We start from the raw sequence: 22066 nt of genomic DNA, 5'->3' as shown, positions 1-22066 counted from the left end.
CCTGTCAGATTTACCCTCTGTGCTGAAATAGCGCAGAAGCCTGTCTTACTGCATCCTGTTGTCAACAAGGATTTCCCAGTACCTTGTTGAGAAGAGGCTCTTCACCCATCCTGTCCCAGGCACAGGCCTTGAAGAGAACTGGAAGAACTTGAGGAATGTTGCTTGTGTGCTTTCTGTACCTTTCACCCAGATGTAAACATAAAACATAATGTTTACATATAAAAATAATTATGAAATAGGTCAGTACAGGCTCTGGAATTAGACAGCTGGAGTTTGAATCCTGTTTCTTATCTACCACCTACTAGCTTTGTGACTTGGCACATTAGTTTATTTCTCTGAGCCTCAGTTAAATTATGTTTAAAAGGGGGTAATGGTAATACATACCCTAAGGTGGATTGTAAGGATGAAATAAAATAATAAATACGAAGGCCATGGAGTGACTCCTGGCAGGCACATAGTGAGTGTTTAGCAAATGTTGATCCCGATGCTGACACTGCCTCTTGTGGCAGCAGAGGTGGTGGCAGCTGTCGTCACCTGATGTTTCAGTTGTATTTCTGAGTCTATCTTGACTCAAACGAGAGAGAAATAACTTCAATAGCTCTAAATGAAAGCGATTTTATTTTATAGTTTAAAATCATCCTACCAGGGCCTTCACTGTCAAGATTACTGAACACTTAAGGAAGAAATAATAACAATTCTTCATAAGCTCTTGCAGGAAATAGAAGAGCAGGGAGCATGTCCCAGCTCACTTACAAGTCTGGTTTTACCCCGATAACAAAGCCAGAGAGAGATTGTACAGAAAAAAGCTGCTACAGACCGAAAGTCCTAAACAAAATAGAAGCAGATCTTACTCAACAATTAATAAGCAGGGTAGTAACCATGGCCAAGACTTTATCTTGGGGGAAAAGGTGGTTTATCATTCAAAAACCAGTATAGTTCAACATATTAAAAATTAAGGAAAATTGTCTCCATTTATATGGAAAAGACATTCCACAGAATTTAAGACCTGATCATGATAAATGTTCACAACAAAATAGGAATAGAGTGGAACTTCAGCTTAATAAAGGGTGCCTATGCAAATAATGTACAGCTAGCCTCATACTTCATAGCTAAAGTTAACAACTGACCGTCCCTGTGTGGGCAATAATGGACTGCCTGCAATGCACATGGCTGCTAAGAACATAAAATATTACAGGTACTTTAGAAGAGAATTTGGTAATATATTAAGCATATGCTTTTCGTATGACCCAGCAGTCCCACTCCTAGGTATTTATCCAAGAGAACTGAAAACATAGGTTCATACAGATATTGGTACATGAATGCTTCTGGCATCTTTGTTTGTAACAGGTAAAAACTAGAAGCGATCCAGATGTCCATCAGCAAGGAAACAGATAAACGGGCTATATCTGTAAAGTGGAAAGCTACTCAGTACATAAAAAGGAATGTGTTGATGCATGCAACACCAGGGGTGAACCTCAAAAACATCATGCCTCTCTAAAGAGGGCAGCACAGAAGACAGGTGTTACAAACCCATCTATATGAAGCTATAGTGCTGCAGCTAATGAAGCCCACATACCTAGAGCCTGTGCTCCACAAGAGAAGCCACCACAATGAGAAGTCCATGCAGTGCAGCGAAGAGTAGCCCATGGTCAGCAGCTAGAGAAACCCTGCACGCAGCAACAAAAGCCTGCAGGCCAAAAGAAACCAGTACAGATCACGGCTGGCTACGTGTATGGGTTTTTGATGGGATTGCATTGGAAACCTCAAGGGAACATTTAGGGGCAGGAGACATGTTATGTATGTTGATTGTAGTGTTGATTAGGTACCCCTGTATATTTTTCAGAATTCATCATCATACATTTAAAATGTGTGGCATTTTGCTATATGTAAATGATACCTCAATAAAATTAAGGGAAAAACTGACTTCTTCAGGAAGATTTTTTTAGAATTCTCTTCTGAAATATTCAGGGAAAAATAAAAAGCCAGATACATAGCTTAACATCTATTTCTTCTTTTGATAAATTTGAAAAATTCTGGCACTGAATCTTTTTGGATTCTGTGTATATTGACCAACATACAGGTGGTGTCTTAAATCACGGAGAGCTGTCTAGTAAAGTGTATGGATTTGCATAGCTATGTATTGAAATGGGCACTTGGTGTATGAGTTCAGGTGTGAATAGGACTGCACTGGGTGCAGTTAACTGATATTTCCATGGATGAGGTGTGATTACCCCTTTCTAGAACAGAAGCAAACTGGTATTTCTATTTTTACTACAAAGGAATATAAATTTCTTCTTACTTTAGTATCATCGATAGAGATTTAATTTTTGTGATTTCCTTTTCTTAGGTTACAAGAGAAGATCGCGTATTAAGTCATAAAAATGCCAGTGTTCAGGATGCTTCCACAGACAGGTAGAGTGTTGGGGAGATGGATACTGATACTCTTTTCCTCTTACCTTTCTTTGGGGGGTACTTTTTTTTTCCCTCTTTTCAAGTCTGTGACTACATGGTTTCAGAATATCTATTTGAAAGATAGTTTGACTCACTCTTCTATCCATTAATACATAGCTTCTTAAGCCCTACTTGTAGATCATTTGAAGATACTCCTAATTAGTCTTTTTTCATTCTCTTTCTTCTTCAGCTGATTGAAACCTTTGAAGATACTTTTAATGTTGTAAGGTACCTGGTGAGGAGTATGTGCAATATCTCTCAGGTGTGGCGGTTGTCTTGGTACCATCCTGTCAACACAGTGGGTTGTTTCTATAAACTTTGTTTCTGCAGGCTCTCATGTGATGCATGCAGGTGTCTTTACAGCCCCCTCTGAGTTCTTTCTGCCTGTCTTTTCTTGTTGACTATTACACCATTTATTTATCTTACTAAATTTCTGCCCCCTGCTCTATGCCAGTTTGTTTCGTTCATCTCCGTGTATCCAGTGTTGTGTGCTTAGTTAGTGCTAAACATTGTTGAGTGAATATTCTGATTAATGCTGTTCAGTTCCAGGTGCTGTTATCAACATAACACTTAAGTGCATGCTTTGTATAGAGGACTTTACAGTTAGTACTCAGCAAACTTACTCACTGGTGATCAGGGTACAACTGGGATTCCAGCTTAACCTTTTAATTAATTCTAATGAATCAATTTTCCCACATCATTTAAAAGTTATTTATTTATTTAGTTTGCTGCATCGGGTCTTAGTTGCAGCATGAGGGATCTTTGTCTTGTTAGGCGGGGTCTTTCAGTGCAGCACATGGACTCAATAGTTGCGGTCCGTGGGCTTCAGTAGTTGCAGCACATGGGTTCAGTTGCCCTGTGGCATGTGGGGTCTTAGTTCCCTAATCAGTGATCAAACCTGAGTCCCCTTCCTTGCAAGGTGGACTCTTTACCACTGGACCACCAGGGAAGTCCCTTGCCCACAACATTTTTAATACTACTGTTATTACTGAAGCCTTTAAGAGGAACCTCATCATAAACTCATCATGAACTTTTTGCAAAGAGGGGAATAATGAAGATGTAACTACCCAGTTGTTTATCAGAAATTTCACCAAAGCTAGAAAGATGTTAGAATATCCAACTTCCAGACTTATTTTTCTTCATGGCTGTTGGTGTTTTGATCATCTATTTTCCTTCCAGCATTTGAGATGGATCCTTTAAAGCAGAAATCCCCAACCTTTTTGGTTCCAGGGACTGGTTCCATGGAAGACAATTTTTCCATGAATCAGGGGTAGGGGGGATGGTTTCGGGATGATTCAAGCACATTACATTTATTGTTCACTTTATTTCTATTATTATTACATCAGTTCTGCCTCAGATCATCAGGCATTAGATCCCAGAGGTTGGGGACCCCTGCTTTAAAGAATATTCATGTTCTTATATACTTTTATATATACTTGGATCTGTTTCTGGGTCTTTTCCTTTCCAGTTACTCTTTTTCTTCTCCTTGCCATACTAGACTTTTTAAAAATTGCTGTACCCCTTTTCTAAAAGGTAATATTTCAGGCATACAGAAAGCTTTAGAGATTGCATAATACATATTTGTGCACCAGCTGTCAGGCTTTGTCACATTTTCCTATTCTGCTATAGTAGATTTAGATCATTTTTCTTTTATCTTTTTTATAAAGTTATTGTTCCCGTGCATTTATACTTTATAGGTGTGCAATTTAGTGTTTTTAGTACTTTGACAGAGTTGTGCAACCCTTACCACTATTAATTCCATAATACTGTCATCATACCTAAAAGAAGCATTCTCCCCGTATGAGTCACTCTACTTCCTCATCCAGCACCTGGCTACCACCCATCTGCTTTCTGCCTGTACTCGATTTTCCTGCTTTGGATGGTTCATGTAACTGGAATTGTACAAATATGTACAAATATGTCTGACTTTTTTCATTTAGCATAATGTTTTCAAGGTGTACCCTTGTAGCATGTTTTGGTACTTCATAGCTGAATAATAGTCGATTGTGTAGATATGCCATATTTTGTTTATCCATGTGTCGATGGATATTTCCGTTGTTTGTTGTTTAATCACTAAGTCATGTCCAAGTCTTTTTGCAACCCCATGGACTGTACCTTGCTGGGCTCCTCTGTGCATGGGATTTCCCAGGGTAGAATACTGGAGTGGGTTGCCGTTTCCTTCTCCAGGGGATCTTCCCGACCCAGGGATGGAAGCTGCCTCTCCTGCACTGGCAGGTGAATTCTTTACCACTGAGCCACCTGGGAAGCCCTTGTTATTTCTACTTTGTGGCTATTTTGAATAAGGTGGTTCTTGAACATTTACATACAAAAAATTTGTAGACTTGCTTTTAGTTTTCTTTAATATGTGCCCAGGAGGGTTGTTGCTCAATCATGTGGTAACTATTTTTAGCTTACTGAAGACCTGCCAAACTATCTTCCAAGGCAGCTGTGGCATTTTCCAGTCCCATCCGCAGTGTATGATCATTTCTGTTTCTCAGTATCCTCGCCAGTGTTTATTATTCTCCATTTTAAAAATTATACCCATCCCAGTGAGTATGAACCACAAAACCCTTTGTGATTTTAATTTTCATTTACCTTAAGAGTAATGATGTTATTGTACGGCAGAAACCAATACAACATCGTAAAGCAATTATCCTCCAATTAAAAAAAAATAATGATATTGAGCATTTTTTCTGCTTTGGAGAAATTTCTGTTCAGATCATTTGTTTTTGTAGTAACAGCTTTATTAAGATACAATTCAAATACTATGCAATGCAGGTCACCCATTTACAGTGTACAGTTCAGTGGTTTTTGTTTTGATATATCTGAATTTTAAAAAAATTATCATGTTTTTTTATATTCTTTTTTAAAAATTGTATTTATTTTTTATTGAAGGATAATTGCTTTATAATATTGCTTTGGTTTCTGCCATACATCAACATAAATTAGCCATAGATGTACATATGTCTCCTCCCTCTTGACCCTCGCTCCCACCTCCCCTACCCCTCTAGGTTGTTACAGAGCCCTGGTTTGAGTTCCCTGAGTCATACAGCAAATTTCCATTGGCTGTCTATTTTATATGATAGTGTATATGGTTCCATGCTATTGTCTCCATTTGTCTCATACTCGTCTTCCTCCCTGCCACTCATGTCCATAAGTCTGTTATCCATGTCTACATCTCTATTGCTGCCCTGCCAATAGGTTCATTGGTACCATCTTTCTAGATTCCATATATATGCATTAATATACGATATTTGTTTTTCTCTTTCTGACTTACTTCACTCTGTGTAATAGGCTCTAGGTCCATCCACCTGATTAGAATGGACTCAGATGTGTTCCTTTTTATGGCTGAGTACTATTCCATTGTATTTACGTACCACAGCTTCTTTATCCATTCATCTATTGATGGACATCTGGGTTGCTTCCGTGTCCTGCTATTGTAAATAGTGCTGCAGTGAACATTGGGGGTACACATGTCTTTTTGAATTTTGATTTCCTCAGGTATATGCCTAGAAGTGGTATTGCTGGGTCATATGGTAGTTTTATTCCTAGTTTTTTAAACACTCTCCATCACTTCATGGGAAATAGATGGGAAACAGTGGAAACAGTGTCAGACTTTATTTTTTTGGGCTCCAAAATCACTGCAGATGGTGACTGCAGCCATGAAATTAAAAGACACTTACTCCTTGGAAGGAAAGTTATGACCAACCTTGATAGCATATTCAAAAGCAGAGACATTACTTTGCCAACAAAGGTCCGTCTAGTCAAGGCTATGATTTTTCCTGTGGTCATGTATGGATGTGAGAGTTGGACCGTGAAGAAAGCTGAGTGCTGAAAAATTCATGCTTTTGAACTGTGGTGTTGGAGAAGACTCTTGAGAGTCCCTTGGACTGCAAGGAGATCCAACCGGTCCATTCTGAAGGAGATCAGCCCTGGGATTTCTTTGGAAGGAATGATGCTAAAGCTGAAACTCCAGTACTTTGGCCACCTCATGCGAAGAGTTGACTCATTGGAAAAGACTCTGATGCTGGGAGGGATTGGGGGCAGGAGGAAAAGGGGACGACAGAGGATCAGATGGCTGGATGGCATCACTGACTCAATGGACGTGAGTCTGGGTGAACTCCGGGAGTTGGTGATGGACAGGGAGGCCTGGCGCGCTGCGATTCATGGGGTCGCAAAGAGTCAGACACGACTGAGCGACTGAACTGAACTGAACTGATACTGTCTTCTGTAGTGGCTGTATCAGTTTACGTTCCCACCGACATTGGAAGATTTATTTATTTATTTTTGGTCTTGTTGGGGGTCTTCATTGCTGCACCTGGGCTCTCTCTAATTGCAGTGAGTGGGGGCTACTCTCTAGTTGTGGTGCACAGACTTCTCACTACATTGGCTTTTTTTGTTGTAGAGCATGGGCTCAGTAGTTGTGACTCTCAGACTCTAGAACATAGGCTCAATGGTTGTGGCACATGGGCTTTGTTGCTCTGTGGCATGTGGGATCTTCCTGGATCAGGGATCAAACTGGTGTTCCCTACATTTCAAGGCAGATTCCTAACCACTGGACCACCAGAGAAGCCCACGGTTTCTTCATTTTAACTGCCACAGTATATTCATTCTTTTACTAAAGGACAAATGCTTGTTACAAATTAACATTGTACATGTTCTTCCATATACACATATGTCGTAAGAATTTTTTCACCTGCTTTCTGTGTTTTGTAGCAGTCTAAACTACATAGGACTAATCTCTCTCTTTTTTTATTTTTTTGGTTTGGCCTCAGGATTCTTATTCATTGATTTACAATATTATATTTGTTTTAGGTGTACAATGTAATGATTAAATATTTTTATGGATTATATTCTATTTTTACATTTATTATAAATTATTGGTTATATTTATATTCTTGTAACTTATGTATTTTATACATAGTTCAGTTGCTCAGTCATGTCCAAATCTGCAACCCCATGGACCACAGCACACCAGGCCTCCTGTCCATCACCAACTCCCAGAGTTTACCCAAACTCATGTCCATTGAGTCAGTGGTGCCATCCAACGATCTCATCCTTTGTTGTCTCTTTCTCCTCCTGCCTTCAACCTTTCCCAGCATCAGGGTCTTTTCAAATGAGTCAGCTCTTCCCATCAGGTGGCCAAAGTATTGGAGTTTCAGCTTCAACATCAGTCCTTCCAGTGAATACCCAGGACTGATCTCCTTTAGGATGGACTGGTTGGATCTCCTTGCAGTCCAAGGGACTCTCAAGAGTCTTCTCCAGCACTGCAGTTCAAAAGCATCAATTCTTTGGCACTCAGCTTTCTTTATAGCCCAACTCTCACATCTATACATGACTACTGGAAAAACCATAGCCTTGACTAGATGGACCTTTGTTGGCAAAGTAGTGTCTCTGCTTTTTAATATGCTGTCTAGGTTGGTCATAACTTTCCTTCCAAAGAGTAAGCGTCTTTTATACATAGTAGTTTCTGCTTATTGATTTCCTAGCACTATCCACCCCCTCCTCACTTAGCTCATTTCACTGGTAACCTCTAGTTCTCTATATCTGCAAATTTGTTTCTGACTTACTTCACTTATATATTCATTTGTTTATTTTTTTAGATTTCACATGTAAGTGATAAAATACAGTATTAGTCTTTCTCTGTCTGACTTATTTCACTAAATGTAATACCCTCTAGGTGCATCCATGTTGTTGCAAATTTTCATTCTTTTTATAGCTGAGTAATATTCCATTACATATATACACACCACATTTTCTTTATCCATTCATCTTGATGAACACTTAGGTCCCTTCTATATCTTAGTTATTGTAAATAACCCTGCTATAAACACTAGGGGGGGCACATATCTTGTTAAATTAGTGTTTTTTTCCTTCAGAATTCCCTCAGAATTGCTGGATCATGTAGTAGTTCCATTTTGGTTTTTTTTTGAGGAGCTGCCATACTGTTTTCCATAGTGGCTGCAACAACTTCCATTCCCACCAACAGGGAATTTCCACCAACAGGGAATTCCACATCCCTGTCAGCGTTTGTTCTTTATGTTCTTTTTGGTGATAGCCATGCTGACAGGTGTGTGGTGACGTCTCATTGTGGTTTTGATTTGCATTTCCCTAATGAGCAGTGATGTTGAGCATCTTTTCATGTACCTGTTGTCTATTTGTATATATCTTATTTGGAAAAATGTCTGTCACATCCTATGCCCACTCCCCCCCCCCCACCACTCACTTTTAATTGGTTTATTTATTTTTATTAAATATTGAGATGTTTGAACCATTTATGTGTTTTGAGTATTAACCCCATATTGGTCATATCATTTGTAGATATTTTTTTCATTCTGTTATCTTCATTTTGTCAGTGGTTTCCTTTGCACTACAAAAGCTTTTAAGTTTAATTATATCTCATTGTTTATATTGTTGCTTTTGTTTCCTTTGCTTTGAGACAGATCCAAAAAAAATATTGGTATATTTTATGTCAAAGAGCATTCTGCTTGTATTTTCTACTAGTTTTATGGTTTCTGGTCTTACCTTTATTTTTTTAATCTGTTTTGGGTTTATTTTTGTATATGGCATGAGATGTTCTAATTTCATTTTTACATGCAGCTGTCCAGGTTTCCAGCTGTTGTTATTGAAAAGACTGTCTCTTCCCTACTGTATGTTCTTGCTTCCTTTATTTTGGCTTAATTGACCAAAAGTGCATGGCTTTATTTCTGGGCTCTCTATTCTGTTCCATTGATCTATGTGTCTGTTTTTATGCCAATACTATACTATTTTGATTACTGTAGCTTTATGGTATAGCTTGAAGTCAGGGAGTGTGATTCCTCTAGCTGTATTCTTTTTTTCTTGATTACTTTGGCGATTTGGAGTCCTTCATATAAATTTCCATATAAATTTTATGCCCCAACCACTAATGCCAAAGAAGCTGAAGTTGAACAGTTCTGTGAAGACGTACAAGAGCTTCTAGAACTAAAACCAAAAAAAGATGTCCTTTTGATCATAGGGGAATGGAATGCAAAAGTAGGAAGTCAAGAGATTCCTGGAGTAACAGGCAAGTTTGGCCATGGAGTACAAAATGAAGCAGGGTAAAGACAAACAGTTTTGCAAAGTGAACACACTGGTCATAGCAAACACTCTCTTCCAACATCACAAGAGATGCCTGTACACATGGACATCACCAGATGGTCGATACTGAAATCAGATTGATCATATTCTTTGCAGCTGAAGATGGAGAAGCACTATACAGTCAGCAAAAACAAGACTGGGAGCTGACTGTGGCTCAGATCATGAAATCCTTATCGGAAAATTCAGACTTAAATTGAAGAAAGTAGGGAAAACCACTAGACCATGCAGGTATGACCTAAATCAAATCCCTTATGATTATACTGTGGAAGAGACAGATAGATTAAAGGGATTAGATCTGACAGAGTGCCTGATGAACTATGGATGGAGGTTCGTAAGATTGTACAGAAGGCAGTCATCAAAACTATCCCCAAGAAGAAGAAATGCAAAAAGGTAGTATGAGGAGGCCTTACAAATAGCTAAGAAAAGAAGAGAAGCAAAAGGCAAAGGAGAAAATGAAAGATAAACCCATTTGAATGCAGAGTTCCAAAGAACAGCAAGGAGAGATAAGAAAGCCTTCATCAGTGATCAATGCAAAAAAAATAGAGGAAAACAATAGAATGGAAAAGAGTAGAGATCTCTTCAAGAAAATTATAGATACCAAGGGAACATTTTATGCAAAGATGGGTACAATAAAGGACAGAAACGGTATGGGCATAACAGAAGCAGAAGATACTAAGAAGAGGTGATAAGAATATACAGAAGAACTATACAAAAAAGATCTTAATGACCCAGATAAACACAATGGTATGATCACTCACCTAGAGCCAGACATCCTGGAGTGCAAAGTCAAGTGGACGTTAGGAAACATGACTGTGAACAAAGCTAGTGGAGGTGATGGAATTCCAGCTGATCTATTTCAAATCCTAGAAGATAATGCTGTATAAGTGCTGCACTCAATATGCCAGCAGATTTGGAAAACTCAGCAGTGGCCACAGGACTGGAAAAGGTCAGGTTTCATTCCAATCCCAAAGGCAATGCCAGAGAATGTTCAAACTACCACACAGTTGCACTAATTTCACATTCTTGCAAAGTAATGCTCAAAATTCTCCAAGCTAGGCTTCAACAGTCCTGAACCAAGAATTTCCAGATATTCAAGCTGAATTTAGAAAAGGCAGAGGAACCAGATCCAATGCCAGTACCCATTGGATCATATAAAAAGCAAAAGAATTTCAGAAAAACATCTACTTCTGCTTCATTGACTATGCTAAAGCCTTTGACTGTGTGGATCACAACAAACTGTGGAAAATTCTTAAAGAGATGGGAATACCAGACCATCTTACCTACCTCCTAAGAAACCTGTATACAGATCAAGAAGCAGCAGAACCAGACATGAAACAATGGACTGATTTCAAATTGGGAAAGGAGTACGTCAAGGCTGTTTATTGTCACCCTGCTTATTTAACTTATATGCAGAGTGCATCATGCCTAATGCCAGACTGAATGAAGCAGAAACTGGAATCAAGATTACTGGGAGAAATACCAATAACCTCAGATATGCAGACGATACCACCTTTTTTAATGGCAGAAAACGAAAAGGAACTAAAAGAGCGTCTTGATGAAAGTGAAAGAGGAGAGTGAAAAAGCTGGCTTAAAACTCAACATTCAAAAAGCTAAGATCACATGAAGTCCCATCACTTCATGGCAGGTATATGGGGAAACAGTGGAAACAGTGTCAGACTTTATTTTCTTGGGCTCCAAAATCACTGCAGATGGTGACTGCAGCCATAAAATTAAAAGATGCTTGCTTCTTGGAAGAAAAGCTATGACCAATGTAGACAGCATATTAAAAAGCAGAGATATTACTTTACTGACAAGTTCTGTATACTCAAAGCTATGGTTTTTCCAGTAGTCATGTGTGGATGTGAGAGTTGGACCATAAAGAAAGCTGAGTGCCGAAGAATTGATGCTTTTGAACTGTGGTGTTCGAGAAGACTCTTGAGAGTCCCTAGGACTGCAAGGAGATCTAATCAGTCCATCCTAAAAGAGATCAGTCCTGAATATTCATTGGAAAGACTGATGCTGAAGCTGAAGTCACCTGATGAGAACTGACTCATTAGAAAAGACCCTGATTCTGAGAAAGATTGAAGGCAGGAGGAGAAGGGGATGAAAGAGGACGAGATGGTTGGATGGCATCACTGACTTGATGGACCTTAGTTTGAGCAAACTCAGAGAGATGGTGAAGGACAGGGAAGACTGGCATAGTGCTACAGGCCATGGGGTCGCAAAGAGTCACACTGAGCAACTGAACAACAACAACAGTATTTCCATCTATATTTTAGGATTACTTGTCCTAGTTCTGTGAAAAGGCCTGATAGGCATTTTGATAGGAATTGCATTAAATCTGTACATAGCTTTGGATAGTGTGGACATTTGCCAATATTCTTCTAAGACATGAACATGGGATATCTTTCCATTTCTTTGCATCATCTTCAGATTCTTTCATCAGTTTTCAGAATATAGGTTTCAAAATAAGGGTCTTTTACCTCCTTGATTAGGTATTTATTCCTAGATATTTTATTATTATTAGTGCAATTTTAAATGGGATTGTTTTCTTGATATCTCTTTTTGATAGTTTGTGTGTTGAAAAGCACGACTAATTTCTAATTGAAGAGTTCGTTTTTCTTCTTCCTGAGGAGGCTGCTTGTGACCCCTGTGTCACCTCTGTCAGTCCTCCATGATGTGAACATACCTTTCTCTTCCTAGTGCTGAATTAAATGAGAACACTGTGCCCGTCCGTGGAGACTCTCTGGCTCTGATGCGAACCACACCTGCAGAAAGTGGGTCTGCTCTAAAGGTAACAATCACTGCCACTTTTTAAGGTTTCTCCTCACATTCCGCTGAGTTGAACCTTGGTTATACAGGACATCTGGTGAGTTCTGATGGACACCAGAACTTAAGCTGTGAAAAAAGCACTGAACCTCACTTCTCTAGGGAGAATCCTATTATCAGATCCAAGAGTAGCTCAGGGTTTCTTCATTTTTGAGTTATTTGTTGTTATTTTGTTTTTTTAGATATCTTATTTTTGGTTTTTGTATGCTGACTCTACTTCCCTAGTGTCTGAAACAGAACACTGCACATAGTAGGCAGCAAATAAGTATTGATTGATCAAAAGTAACATTCTGAAATTGTGTTGTGTTATAACCAGCTTATCTCAAATCCTACCTTTCTTGTATCCACTTGTCACACACCCATTGTTGTTTAGTTGCTAACTTGTGTCCCAGTCTTTTTGCAACTCCATGAACTCTCGCCCACCAGGCTCCTCTGTCCGTGGGATTTTTTAGGCAAGAAAACTGGAGTGGTTTCCCATTTCCTTCTCCAGGGGATCTTTCTGACCCAAGGATCAAAGCTGCATCTCCTGCATTGCAGGCGGATTCTTTACCACTGAGTCACCTGGGAAGCCCCACACACCCTTACCAGTTCAGAAATCATAGAAACCCAGTTCATTACCCTGGGAATGTTTTAATTTGCAATTTAAACAACAAGTTATTTTTGTAAATGAACAGTTCCCATTTGTTCTTGTATTGCATAAGCACATTTATCATAGAAATCTACCTAATATTTTATAAAAAGAAAAAAATTAGCAATTACCTGTATTCCCACTAGTCAAAAAAACTTTGGTGTTTTAAAAAAGGAACCTAAAATATTTTCAATCTGGAGATTCCTTTCTGCTAATTAAAATCCTAAAATGATATATTGACATATTTGATCATTGAAATCATTAGGTGGAACCTCAGATGTGTTTTAGAACAGAGAAGGACATTTGTCCCCCAAATTTATTGCATATTATGTACCAGGATAGCATGCTAGGCTTTGAAAATTAAAAAATGACAGAAACATGGCCTCTTCTTTCAAACTGCTTTATAGTACACTTGGAGAGAGGATTTTAATATGTTGTGGTGGAGATATGCACAGGCTCTTTCAGGGCTCACCAGGTCACACAGGGTAAGAAGGAGTGGGATAGGAGGAGGGAGCTATGAGAAGGGAGAGGACAGTTACTTCATATGTTGGATTAAAATTCAGTTAACACTGAACTGGTGATGTACCATGGCCTGAGGACAGACAGACAGAAATGTATAAATAAAGGGTACACCTTGGGTACTTATTGCTCTTATTTCCAGACTGGAGTTTCATCTTTTATCCTTTTAACATTCTTCCTATGCATCCCCCCAACACATACACACACACTGCTGTACAGAACTCTGTATAAGGTGCTTCAAATATTGATTAGACAAAAGTATCAGTGTTTATGGGGGAAATTTGCATTATACTCCTTTGTGAACATTAGAGCACCCACATGTGTGAATAAAGAAGCACTGGGAGTTCAGGCCTCTCCTAACTTGCTGGCTCCTTGCTGGCTGAACCTTTTACCTCTATTCTCTAGTTCAAGAGCTGAGAGCCAGGACAGTCCTAAACCCTACCAAGTCTTGTCTTACCAGAAGGAATAACTGTATGAAAATTCACAAAACCCTTGAGTGTTTTAAAGTTCTGACTATAGGCTAGGTTCTCTCCAACACAAGTGAAATCACTGATAACTATGGCTCCTGAATGTCCCCATTTGTTTCAAGATTAACACCAACCAGGCATGGGTCCAAATTATACACTGCAAGGATATGGAAAAAACTGTTTGGTGATTAATGGGTCATTTGACATCTGTGTATCTTGTCTTCCACAGGATGCTACAGATGAACTGGATGCCTTGCTGTTGTCTCTAACTGAGAATCTCCTTGACCACACAACCATACCTCAGGTAAAGATGCTTTAAAACAGGAAGATGGAAAGGTATTTCTGTTTGAAATTGTCCCTGCTAGATTCCAATTTTTACCTTGTCTATAATTTAGTAAGACTTTTCATTTCATGAATTTATATTTCAGTAACCACGTAGCATTGCTTTTCTATACTAAGTTCTGCCAACTTGAATCTGTGTGTCATTACATAACCATATGTTAACTGTGAACCTATTTATAACTAAACTGAAAGTCCCTCAGTTGTGTCTGACTCTTAGCAACCCCATGGACTGTAACCTGCCAGGCTCCTCTATCCATGGAATTCTCCAGGCAAGAATACTGGAATAGGTAGCCATTCCCTTCTCCAGGGGATCTTCCCAACCCAGGGATTGAACCCAGGTCTCCCACATTGCAGGTGGATTCTTTACCATCTGAGCCACTAGTGAAGCCCAAGAATACTGAAGTGGGTAGCCTATCCCTCCTCCAGGGGATCCTGCCAACCCAGGGGTTAAACTGGGGTTTCCTACATTACAGGAGGGTTCTTTACCAGCCGAGCTACCAGGGAAACTCTTTTTGTAACATCATCCTATTAAACAGCATGAGAGGAACATGTGAGGGTAAACCAGCTTCTAAAGAGTTCAGACAATAAAGAATTTTAATTTAAAAATAAAACACTTACAGAAAGATGGAATCATAAGAATGGTTGACATTAAACACATTGCTTTTTATTTGAGTTTGGGAGATACTGTGTTAAGTACTGTGTGTGCATGCTAAGTCATGTCCAACTGTGAGCATGGTACAAATAAAAAACAGTCCCTTCCCTCCAGAGACATGGAGACTAGTTGGGATGGAAGGTACACAGAAGCCTCATTTAGTACTTAATGACTCATGTACTGGGACTGCTGTGACATCACCTGAAGGCTTGGGAGTTCAGGTGGTACTCAAGTGTGTGTGTGCATCACTGGAGAGCGTAAGAAAGCACAGACCACTGGTCTCCACCCTTGGAGTTTCTGACATGGTATGTGTGGGGTGGAGCCTGAGAAGCTGCATTTCTGACCATTCCCGGGGGTTCAGATGTGGGCCAGGAAACACCAGCTGATATCAGTAAACACAGAGACTTTACCAGATGCACAAACAGAAAATACAAGGGATGTTGGCGCTATCGGGCCACAATAATCCTTTAACCAGATAAAAGAGGTAACTTCTAAGACTAATGAAAAAATAGCCTGAAGCTGAAGAAGGAATCCTTGGGGCCCAGCTCAGAACTCTTACTGTGTGTCTACGCTTTCTCGCAGGTGGGTGGGTGATAGAGTGATGAAAATGAATTTCATTAAAAGCATTTTCTATCACTAGTATATTTTTACTTACCTGCAAATTTAAATGTTCTATTTTAAATAAAAATGTTGAATATGATACATTTTAGATTCTGCATATAAGCTTTCCTACTAATTTATAGTTATTAGAACTGTAATACTCGTCTAATAAATTGAGCTTTTTAAGTGATTTTGATATGTGATGAGGCCAGTCCAGCACCATTATGCTGATATTTTGCTGTTTTTGATTGTTAGTTCTTTCAGATGGTTTTTAGAATAACTTTGTCAAGTTTCACTCCCTTGAAAGCCTTTGAAGTTTTAATTGTGATTGTATTAAATCCATAAATTAACTTGAGGAAAGAACTGATATATTTGTGATTATCTTCTTGGCCAAGAGTATAATGTTTTTCTCATCCAAGATTTCCTGTTTCTCCTAAAAGTTATGTAGTTATAGTCTCCCCAATATAAATTTTTTGTTTTCCTATTTTTGTTATTTCCAGACCCTTAATGGTTTTTTTGCTAGTAAGATTTTTTACCCATTAAAGAATTTAGGACTTAACAGAGAATAGTCTGAAATGTCCTCTGCAAGTCTTCTCTGTTCTATGTTAGGTTAAATCCTAAATGCTTAATAGTTTTGTTGATGTTGTGAATGGTATTTAATTTTTTACTATTGAATTCGTAAGTTGATTTTGTGTTCAGGAAACTTGCTGAGTTATTTTCAGTAGTCATTCTGCTGATTCTCTCAAATATTCTATCAGTTTCTGGGGTGTGTTTAGTATCTCTGTCTGCAATTATTGGTTAATCCATTTCTTAACCTATTGTTGGATCTTTCAATTTTGTGTATATTTTGAAGATAGATGCATGTTTGTTGATTGTAATTATACTTTCTTGAGCTCCTTTTGACACTTTAAAGTGTCCTTCTTTGCCCCTTTTTTCCTCTCTTCATTTCTCTTTTGATTGATAAAAATTTGATAATGTAACTTTAAGTTTGAATTGCCTTAAATAGAATTTTCTATTAATTTATTTTCAGTTATTTTGGATCTGTTTGTTTTAAGTGGACCTGTTGTGAACAGCATTTTGTTGGATCTTGTTTTTTATTTAGATCTTATTCGAAAGTCTGTATGTTTTGATTGAGTTTAAATCCACTTATATTTACTGTAATTATTGTTATTATAGGACGTCTTTCTGCCAAACCATTTTTTGTTTACTTTTACTGTACTGCTTTTCTCTCTGTTTTATTTTCTATGGTTAAAAGTTCATTTCTTAATATTGGTGGGAAAGTTATATTTTATATATTTTAAAAGTATTTATTTTTTATTAATTTGGCTGTGCCTTGTCTTAGTTGTGGCGTGTGGGATCTAGTTTCCTGACCAGGGATAGAACCTGGGTCCCTTGCATTGGAAGCATGGAGTCTTAGCCACTGGACCACCAAGGGAAGTCCCTTTATTTTGTATTTTTATTCTTTTGGTAGTTACCTAGATTACTAAGACCTGGACTTATATTAATTTTTTCTTATCAGAAAAAATCACCAGTGCAAGGGCTAGTCTGAGTTTCCATAAACAGGGAGAGTTGGGAGTTCATTAGATGACTGTTATACACATAAAAGTGAGACCTAGAAAATCAAACATTAAAAAGACTGTAACAAAGGCCCTATGAGTCAGTAGTAGTGTGGGTGTTTTTATTCTGTTTGCTGCATGCATAATTAGAAAATGAACTGTATAGAGACAGATTTTTTTTCTGTGTACTTTATTTTTTTGCTGTTCCATTTGAATTAGTCACAGTCCCCTGTTCAAGAAGGCTGTGATTATTTGTAATGAACTGAAATGAAATTTCAGAAAATAAATGTTAAATTGAACGCTGGGGATTGGGGAAATCCCTAGTGAATGACCTGAAAGTAGCAGTAGCATTCAGATTCCACCCCCCACCCATGCATTTGATCGCAGAAGAAAGCATTATAATTATAAAAATTCAATCTTCCCTAAAAATAAATACATATCTATATACATTTTTTTCAGGTATCTTCAACATCAGTGATCACGCCCCGTTGGATTGTGCCAGTAAGTTAATGATATTTAGAATTTTTCTTTCTGTTCCCCTTACAGAATGAGGCCTGAAGGAGTACCAGGTTCTTACTTTTCCTTGAAAACCTGGGGTCATCATCAAAGTTCTTTTAATTAAAGTTACCGGCTTCAAACTAGTGATTTAACTTTTCTGTTCGTAAATGTGTAAGGGTGGTAATAAAAATAAAAATCTGATGTGAAGGATGGTAAAAGGAAACCAAAAAAAAAAAAACCAAAGCAACTCTGACCATAAACATCCTCCCCATTACCATAATTATTGGAGAAGATGGCTTGGAGCTGAAGTGCTGGTTGTCAGGGAGGTGTGATCACCTCCTCTCAGACGTGTTGTATGTCTTTCTCAGCAGAGCACTGTCCTTCCTAATGGGCTTGCAGGAAATGGGTTTTCCCTGACTGGGAAGGAAGGGCTGGGCAGCAGAGAGCTCATCTCTCCCCCAGCGCCATTCTTGGTGGACGCCGTGACCAGGTGAGGAATTGTTTCTCAGTTGCACTTCTTAGGCATCTGTTAGGAGGAAAGAAATAATAAAATTATTGTATTTAAAGCAATAATGTCCATTCTTTACCTGAACTTAATTGAAACTGAATAAATCTCTTCCTCTGTTAATTAGAGTAGTGTTTTTTCTTTTTTCTTGTCAGTAGCAATTTTCTACAAAATTATGAAGTAGACCTTATTTTTTTTTAATTGGAAGTCTTTGTTAGATAAAGATGTTAAAGGGGCTATCTTTAAAATTTTATATTTCTTTGAAAATTGATTTATGTCTTTTCCTTTCATGCTTTACTGTTAGGTTGTCCATCAATACAGAGGAAGAGGTGCAGATAAGGGTAGGGCAGGGGATTCCCAAGGTGAGGGCTCTGGTGTAGCTTTCACTGAAGCCTGCTTGTTGCAAGCTCATTCTAGCATATTGCTTGCCACAAACAGAAACTGAACTCAGAGAGCTTTTATTCAGCACGTAATTCTTCAGCTTTTGTTAGGACCAAGAGTGTGCCTGTTTTGCAAAAGATTTTGCCTTTATTTCTTACCTCTGACTTTTTCATGGGTGTGTTTGCTGTTTCTCACATCTTCCTGGTGTTGAGAATACAGATCAGTTGTAGTAGATGCTTTAGAGAAAAAAAAAAATTTCTCAGAATAAAGGAAAAGTTACTAGAGATGGTTAACTTGAGAGAAATTCATAGTTCATTTTAAAATTGTTGTCTTACCTCTGTAGTCTTTAATATAATTGTTTACTCAACAAATACTGATTGAATATTAGGTACGAGGCATTACTTCTAACTGGCATTGAAGAGAGCTGTGAACAGGATGGATGTGGGACCTGTTTCCCTAAACATTTGTATGGCTAGTAGTACCCACTGTTAAAGTAGAGATTACCTTCAGAGAGCCAGGTAATAATTCTCTGTAATTGAGTTTACACAGTAAAATGTGAGTGCTTATAGATTTCCAGATGTTAAGTCACAGATGACATCAGGGCTTGTCTCCGTTCCTTCCCAAAGCAAATAATCATAAAGGAATTAGATTAAAAGTAACAGATAGTACACCTGAAGCTAGTATAATATGTTAGGATCTTAATGAGGAAAACATGACAGTAAATCAGTGAAACACTAGAGTCCAGAAGCAAACCCACACAAATACAGTTCCCTGATTTATGAAAAATGATGGTGCAGTGCTGAAGGGAAAGAGTGGTCTCTCAGTCAGTCAGCCTGACAAGTTAAATATCCTTGTGGGAAAAAATTAATCTTGACCGAGCCTCATACTGCACACCAAAATCTATTGTAAGTGCACTGAAAATCTGAAATGTCCATAAATAAAGGTTTTAGCAAAAAAATATAAGTACACATCCTTGTGGCCTTGAAATAAGCAAAGATTTTTTAAACAAGTCATAAAATGCTGTACTCATTCAGGAAAAAATTGACAACTTGGATTGTATCAAAAAAGCTTCTATTTATCAACAGATACAATTTCAAGCACTCAAAAAAGAAGCCACACAGTAGAGAAGACAGCTGCCCCTTCCCCCTCTCTCTGACTCTGTCTCTCTCACAAAGGACTGATCCAGAATATATAAAGAGCTCTTGTGAATCAATGAGAAAAATGCAGCTTAATAGAAAAATTGGCAAAAGAGTTGAAAAGCAGTTCACAAGAAGGATATCCAGATGGCCAATAAACCATTAGATGATGTACATCTTGACAAGTCATTGAGAAATACAAATTCAAGCCACTGTGATACCACTCCATACATGTAAAATGGCTCAAGTGAAAGAGACACGTAGTACCAAGTAGAGATGAAGTCATAGGGCAACAGAAACTCTAAATTTAAATAACTGTGTTGCACATAGGACAGTATCTACGAAAGCTGAAAATACTCTTACGTGCATACTCAATAGAAATACAAATATACACCCATTAAAGGTATGTACAAAAATGTTTATAGCAACTGTATTCACCATAGTCAAAATTGAAAACTTAAAAAAAAAAAAACCCATTAGCAGTCAACTAGATAAATACTAGACTAGAGCAATGAAAACTAACGAACCAACTGTGGCAGAGAATCACTGGTGAGTTGCTTATACTGAGTTATATTAAGTGTTTATTGCTGTGTAACAGATTACCACGCATTTAGCAGCTTAAAACAGCACAGGTTTCTGTAACCTCATCCCTGTGGGTCAGGAGTCTGGATACAACTTAGCTGTGTCCTCTGCTGTAGAGACTCTTCCAGGTTCCAGTCGGGGAGTTGACCAGAGCTGGGCTCTCGGCTGAAGGATCAGGTGGAGGAGGCTCTGCTGACAGGATTCAGTTCCTGAGGGGCTGCAGGCCAAGGGCCTCCATTTTTAGCTGACTTGAAGCCAAAGGCTGCCCTCAGGACTTTCCGTGGAGCCTTTATTTCCGCAGAGCCAGCAAACCAGGCAGGCACTGGGACACTTGCCCGCCACCCACGAGTCCCCATCTGTACTGTAATCCCAGGGCTGAGAACCGGTTACTTTTGCTCCAGTCTGTTGATTAAAGCAAATCACAGGGCCTGCAACGCTCAGGGGAGGAAGTCACATAAGAGTGCTGGGAAGTTTGGTCTTATAGTGTCTGTACCACAATAATGGTGAGCAAAGTCAAGTTCAGAAAGAGGCCCAGCTCTCGAGGAACCAAGCAATGATTCCTCTCAAGGTAGCTAGTTTCAGAGCCCTAGTGACGTTCTGTTTCCTGATCTGTGTGCTGATGATACAGGTGTGGCTAGTGTGTGACGGTTCCTCATTCTATGAACTCCTGCTGCTTTGTGCACTTCAGCATGTGAATGTAATAATCAGTAACGTGTTTAAAAGAATGGTGCTGGTGTTGCATCTTGCACTATGTAAATCTTATTTTAAAGGCTTAAAACAGGAGAGGAGACAGTGGCAGTGGAGAGAACGAATAAGTTTGGGGAGTAGTGAAATGACAGAGGAGTGGTAAATAGATGGACAGGAGAAAACTGAGATCTAAGCCTGAAATGGGGAGGGAACGGAAACTGGAAAAGTAAGAAGCACATTCTCACTGTAGCTCTGAGGAAAGTCTCAGGAGGTAGAGGGACCAAATATCATGAAGATGGTTCAGGCGGAGCTGAGAACCTGAGACTTGGTTGAAAACATCTAGACCCATTTAGAACTTCCCCTCCCCACACTGCTGACACTGCCCTGATTCTGGAGGCTCACCTCTGGAGGAGCTGAGCAGGCGAGGCCCTGGATTTGGGGACCCTGTTGGGAGGAAGGCCCCAAAGAGCTGAGTACAGAGGTTAACTAAGTGCCTGCATGCCAAGGTATGAAACCCCCAACTGTTGTTCAGTTTTCAGCTTCCAGAATGCTGTGGGTCACATGTAAAAGTCTCAGATGAGAACTTACTTCAGAGGCTTATACTCTAGAAAACCTGACTGACTCAGAGAGACTGATACTTGTGGATCCCAGGAAATCTGCCTAATAACTCATCTTGGAAGCCTGTAGTTAATGGATTTTGCCCACACATACAGTTTCCAGACAGCATTCCAGTGCTTCATGCTCAAGTGTGAACAGACTGCTTCCCTCTTAAATATGAAGAGAGCCAAAGATTATCAGGTATGTGAGGAAAGACCAAATCAGTTCAGCTTGAAAAGGCAACAAGGAGGAAATAAAGGAATGTGAGTATCAAAAATTTTGTAAAATGATAGTGTGAGAAAGAAGATACTGTATTCACTCAACAATAGCAGGAGATTAAAAAACAAGAGGAACAGAAAAGAAGAAAGTATTCCCAGAAATTATTAACCAAGTTAAAAATAAGATCCAAAGAATGCATGGTAGATAAGATTCAGGAAATCTCCAAAAAAGTAGAATAAAAAGTTGGAAATTGGGACAGAAGAGAAAATTCGAGGACTGGTCTAGGAAGTCCAATATG

The 22066-nt window shown here is 38.8% G+C and overlaps 1 protein-coding gene across 8 annotated transcripts in view; it reads left to right on the top strand.

The window, feature by feature from the left end:
- The window catches only part of EPB41L5 (erythrocyte membrane protein band 4.1 like 5), a 167482-nt gene that overhangs the window by 138893 nt on the left and 6523 nt on the right, over positions 1–22066 (top strand). For 5 of the 8 annotated variants that reach the window (XM_086349565.1, XM_086349563.1, XM_086349598.1 and 2 more), the window contains 5 exons: positions 2348–2412; positions 12274–12364; positions 14243–14317; positions 17623–17664; positions 18030–18151. In XM_086349565.1, coding sequence (XP_086205691.1) covers positions 2348–2412; positions 12274–12364; positions 14243–14317; positions 17623–17664; positions 18030–18151 — 395 coding nt within the window. The remainder of the gene's footprint in view (positions 1–2347; positions 2413–12273; positions 12365–14242; positions 14318–17622; positions 17665–18029; positions 18152–22066) is intronic. The other 3 variants (XM_086349564.1, XM_086349568.1, XM_086349566.1) reach the window with 1 other exon arrangement.

The sequence above is a fragment of the Bos grunniens genome, chromosome 2, assembly GCF_055505025.1.
Source record: "Bos grunniens cultivar Pamir isolate PY7600 chromosome 2, Bosgru_T2T1.0, whole genome shotgun sequence".
Taxonomy (NCBI): domain Eukaryota; kingdom Metazoa; phylum Chordata; class Mammalia; order Artiodactyla; family Bovidae; genus Bos; species Bos grunniens.
The sequence above is the reverse complement of the archived record's forward strand: the minus strand, read 5'-3'. Positions and strand labels throughout refer to the sequence as shown.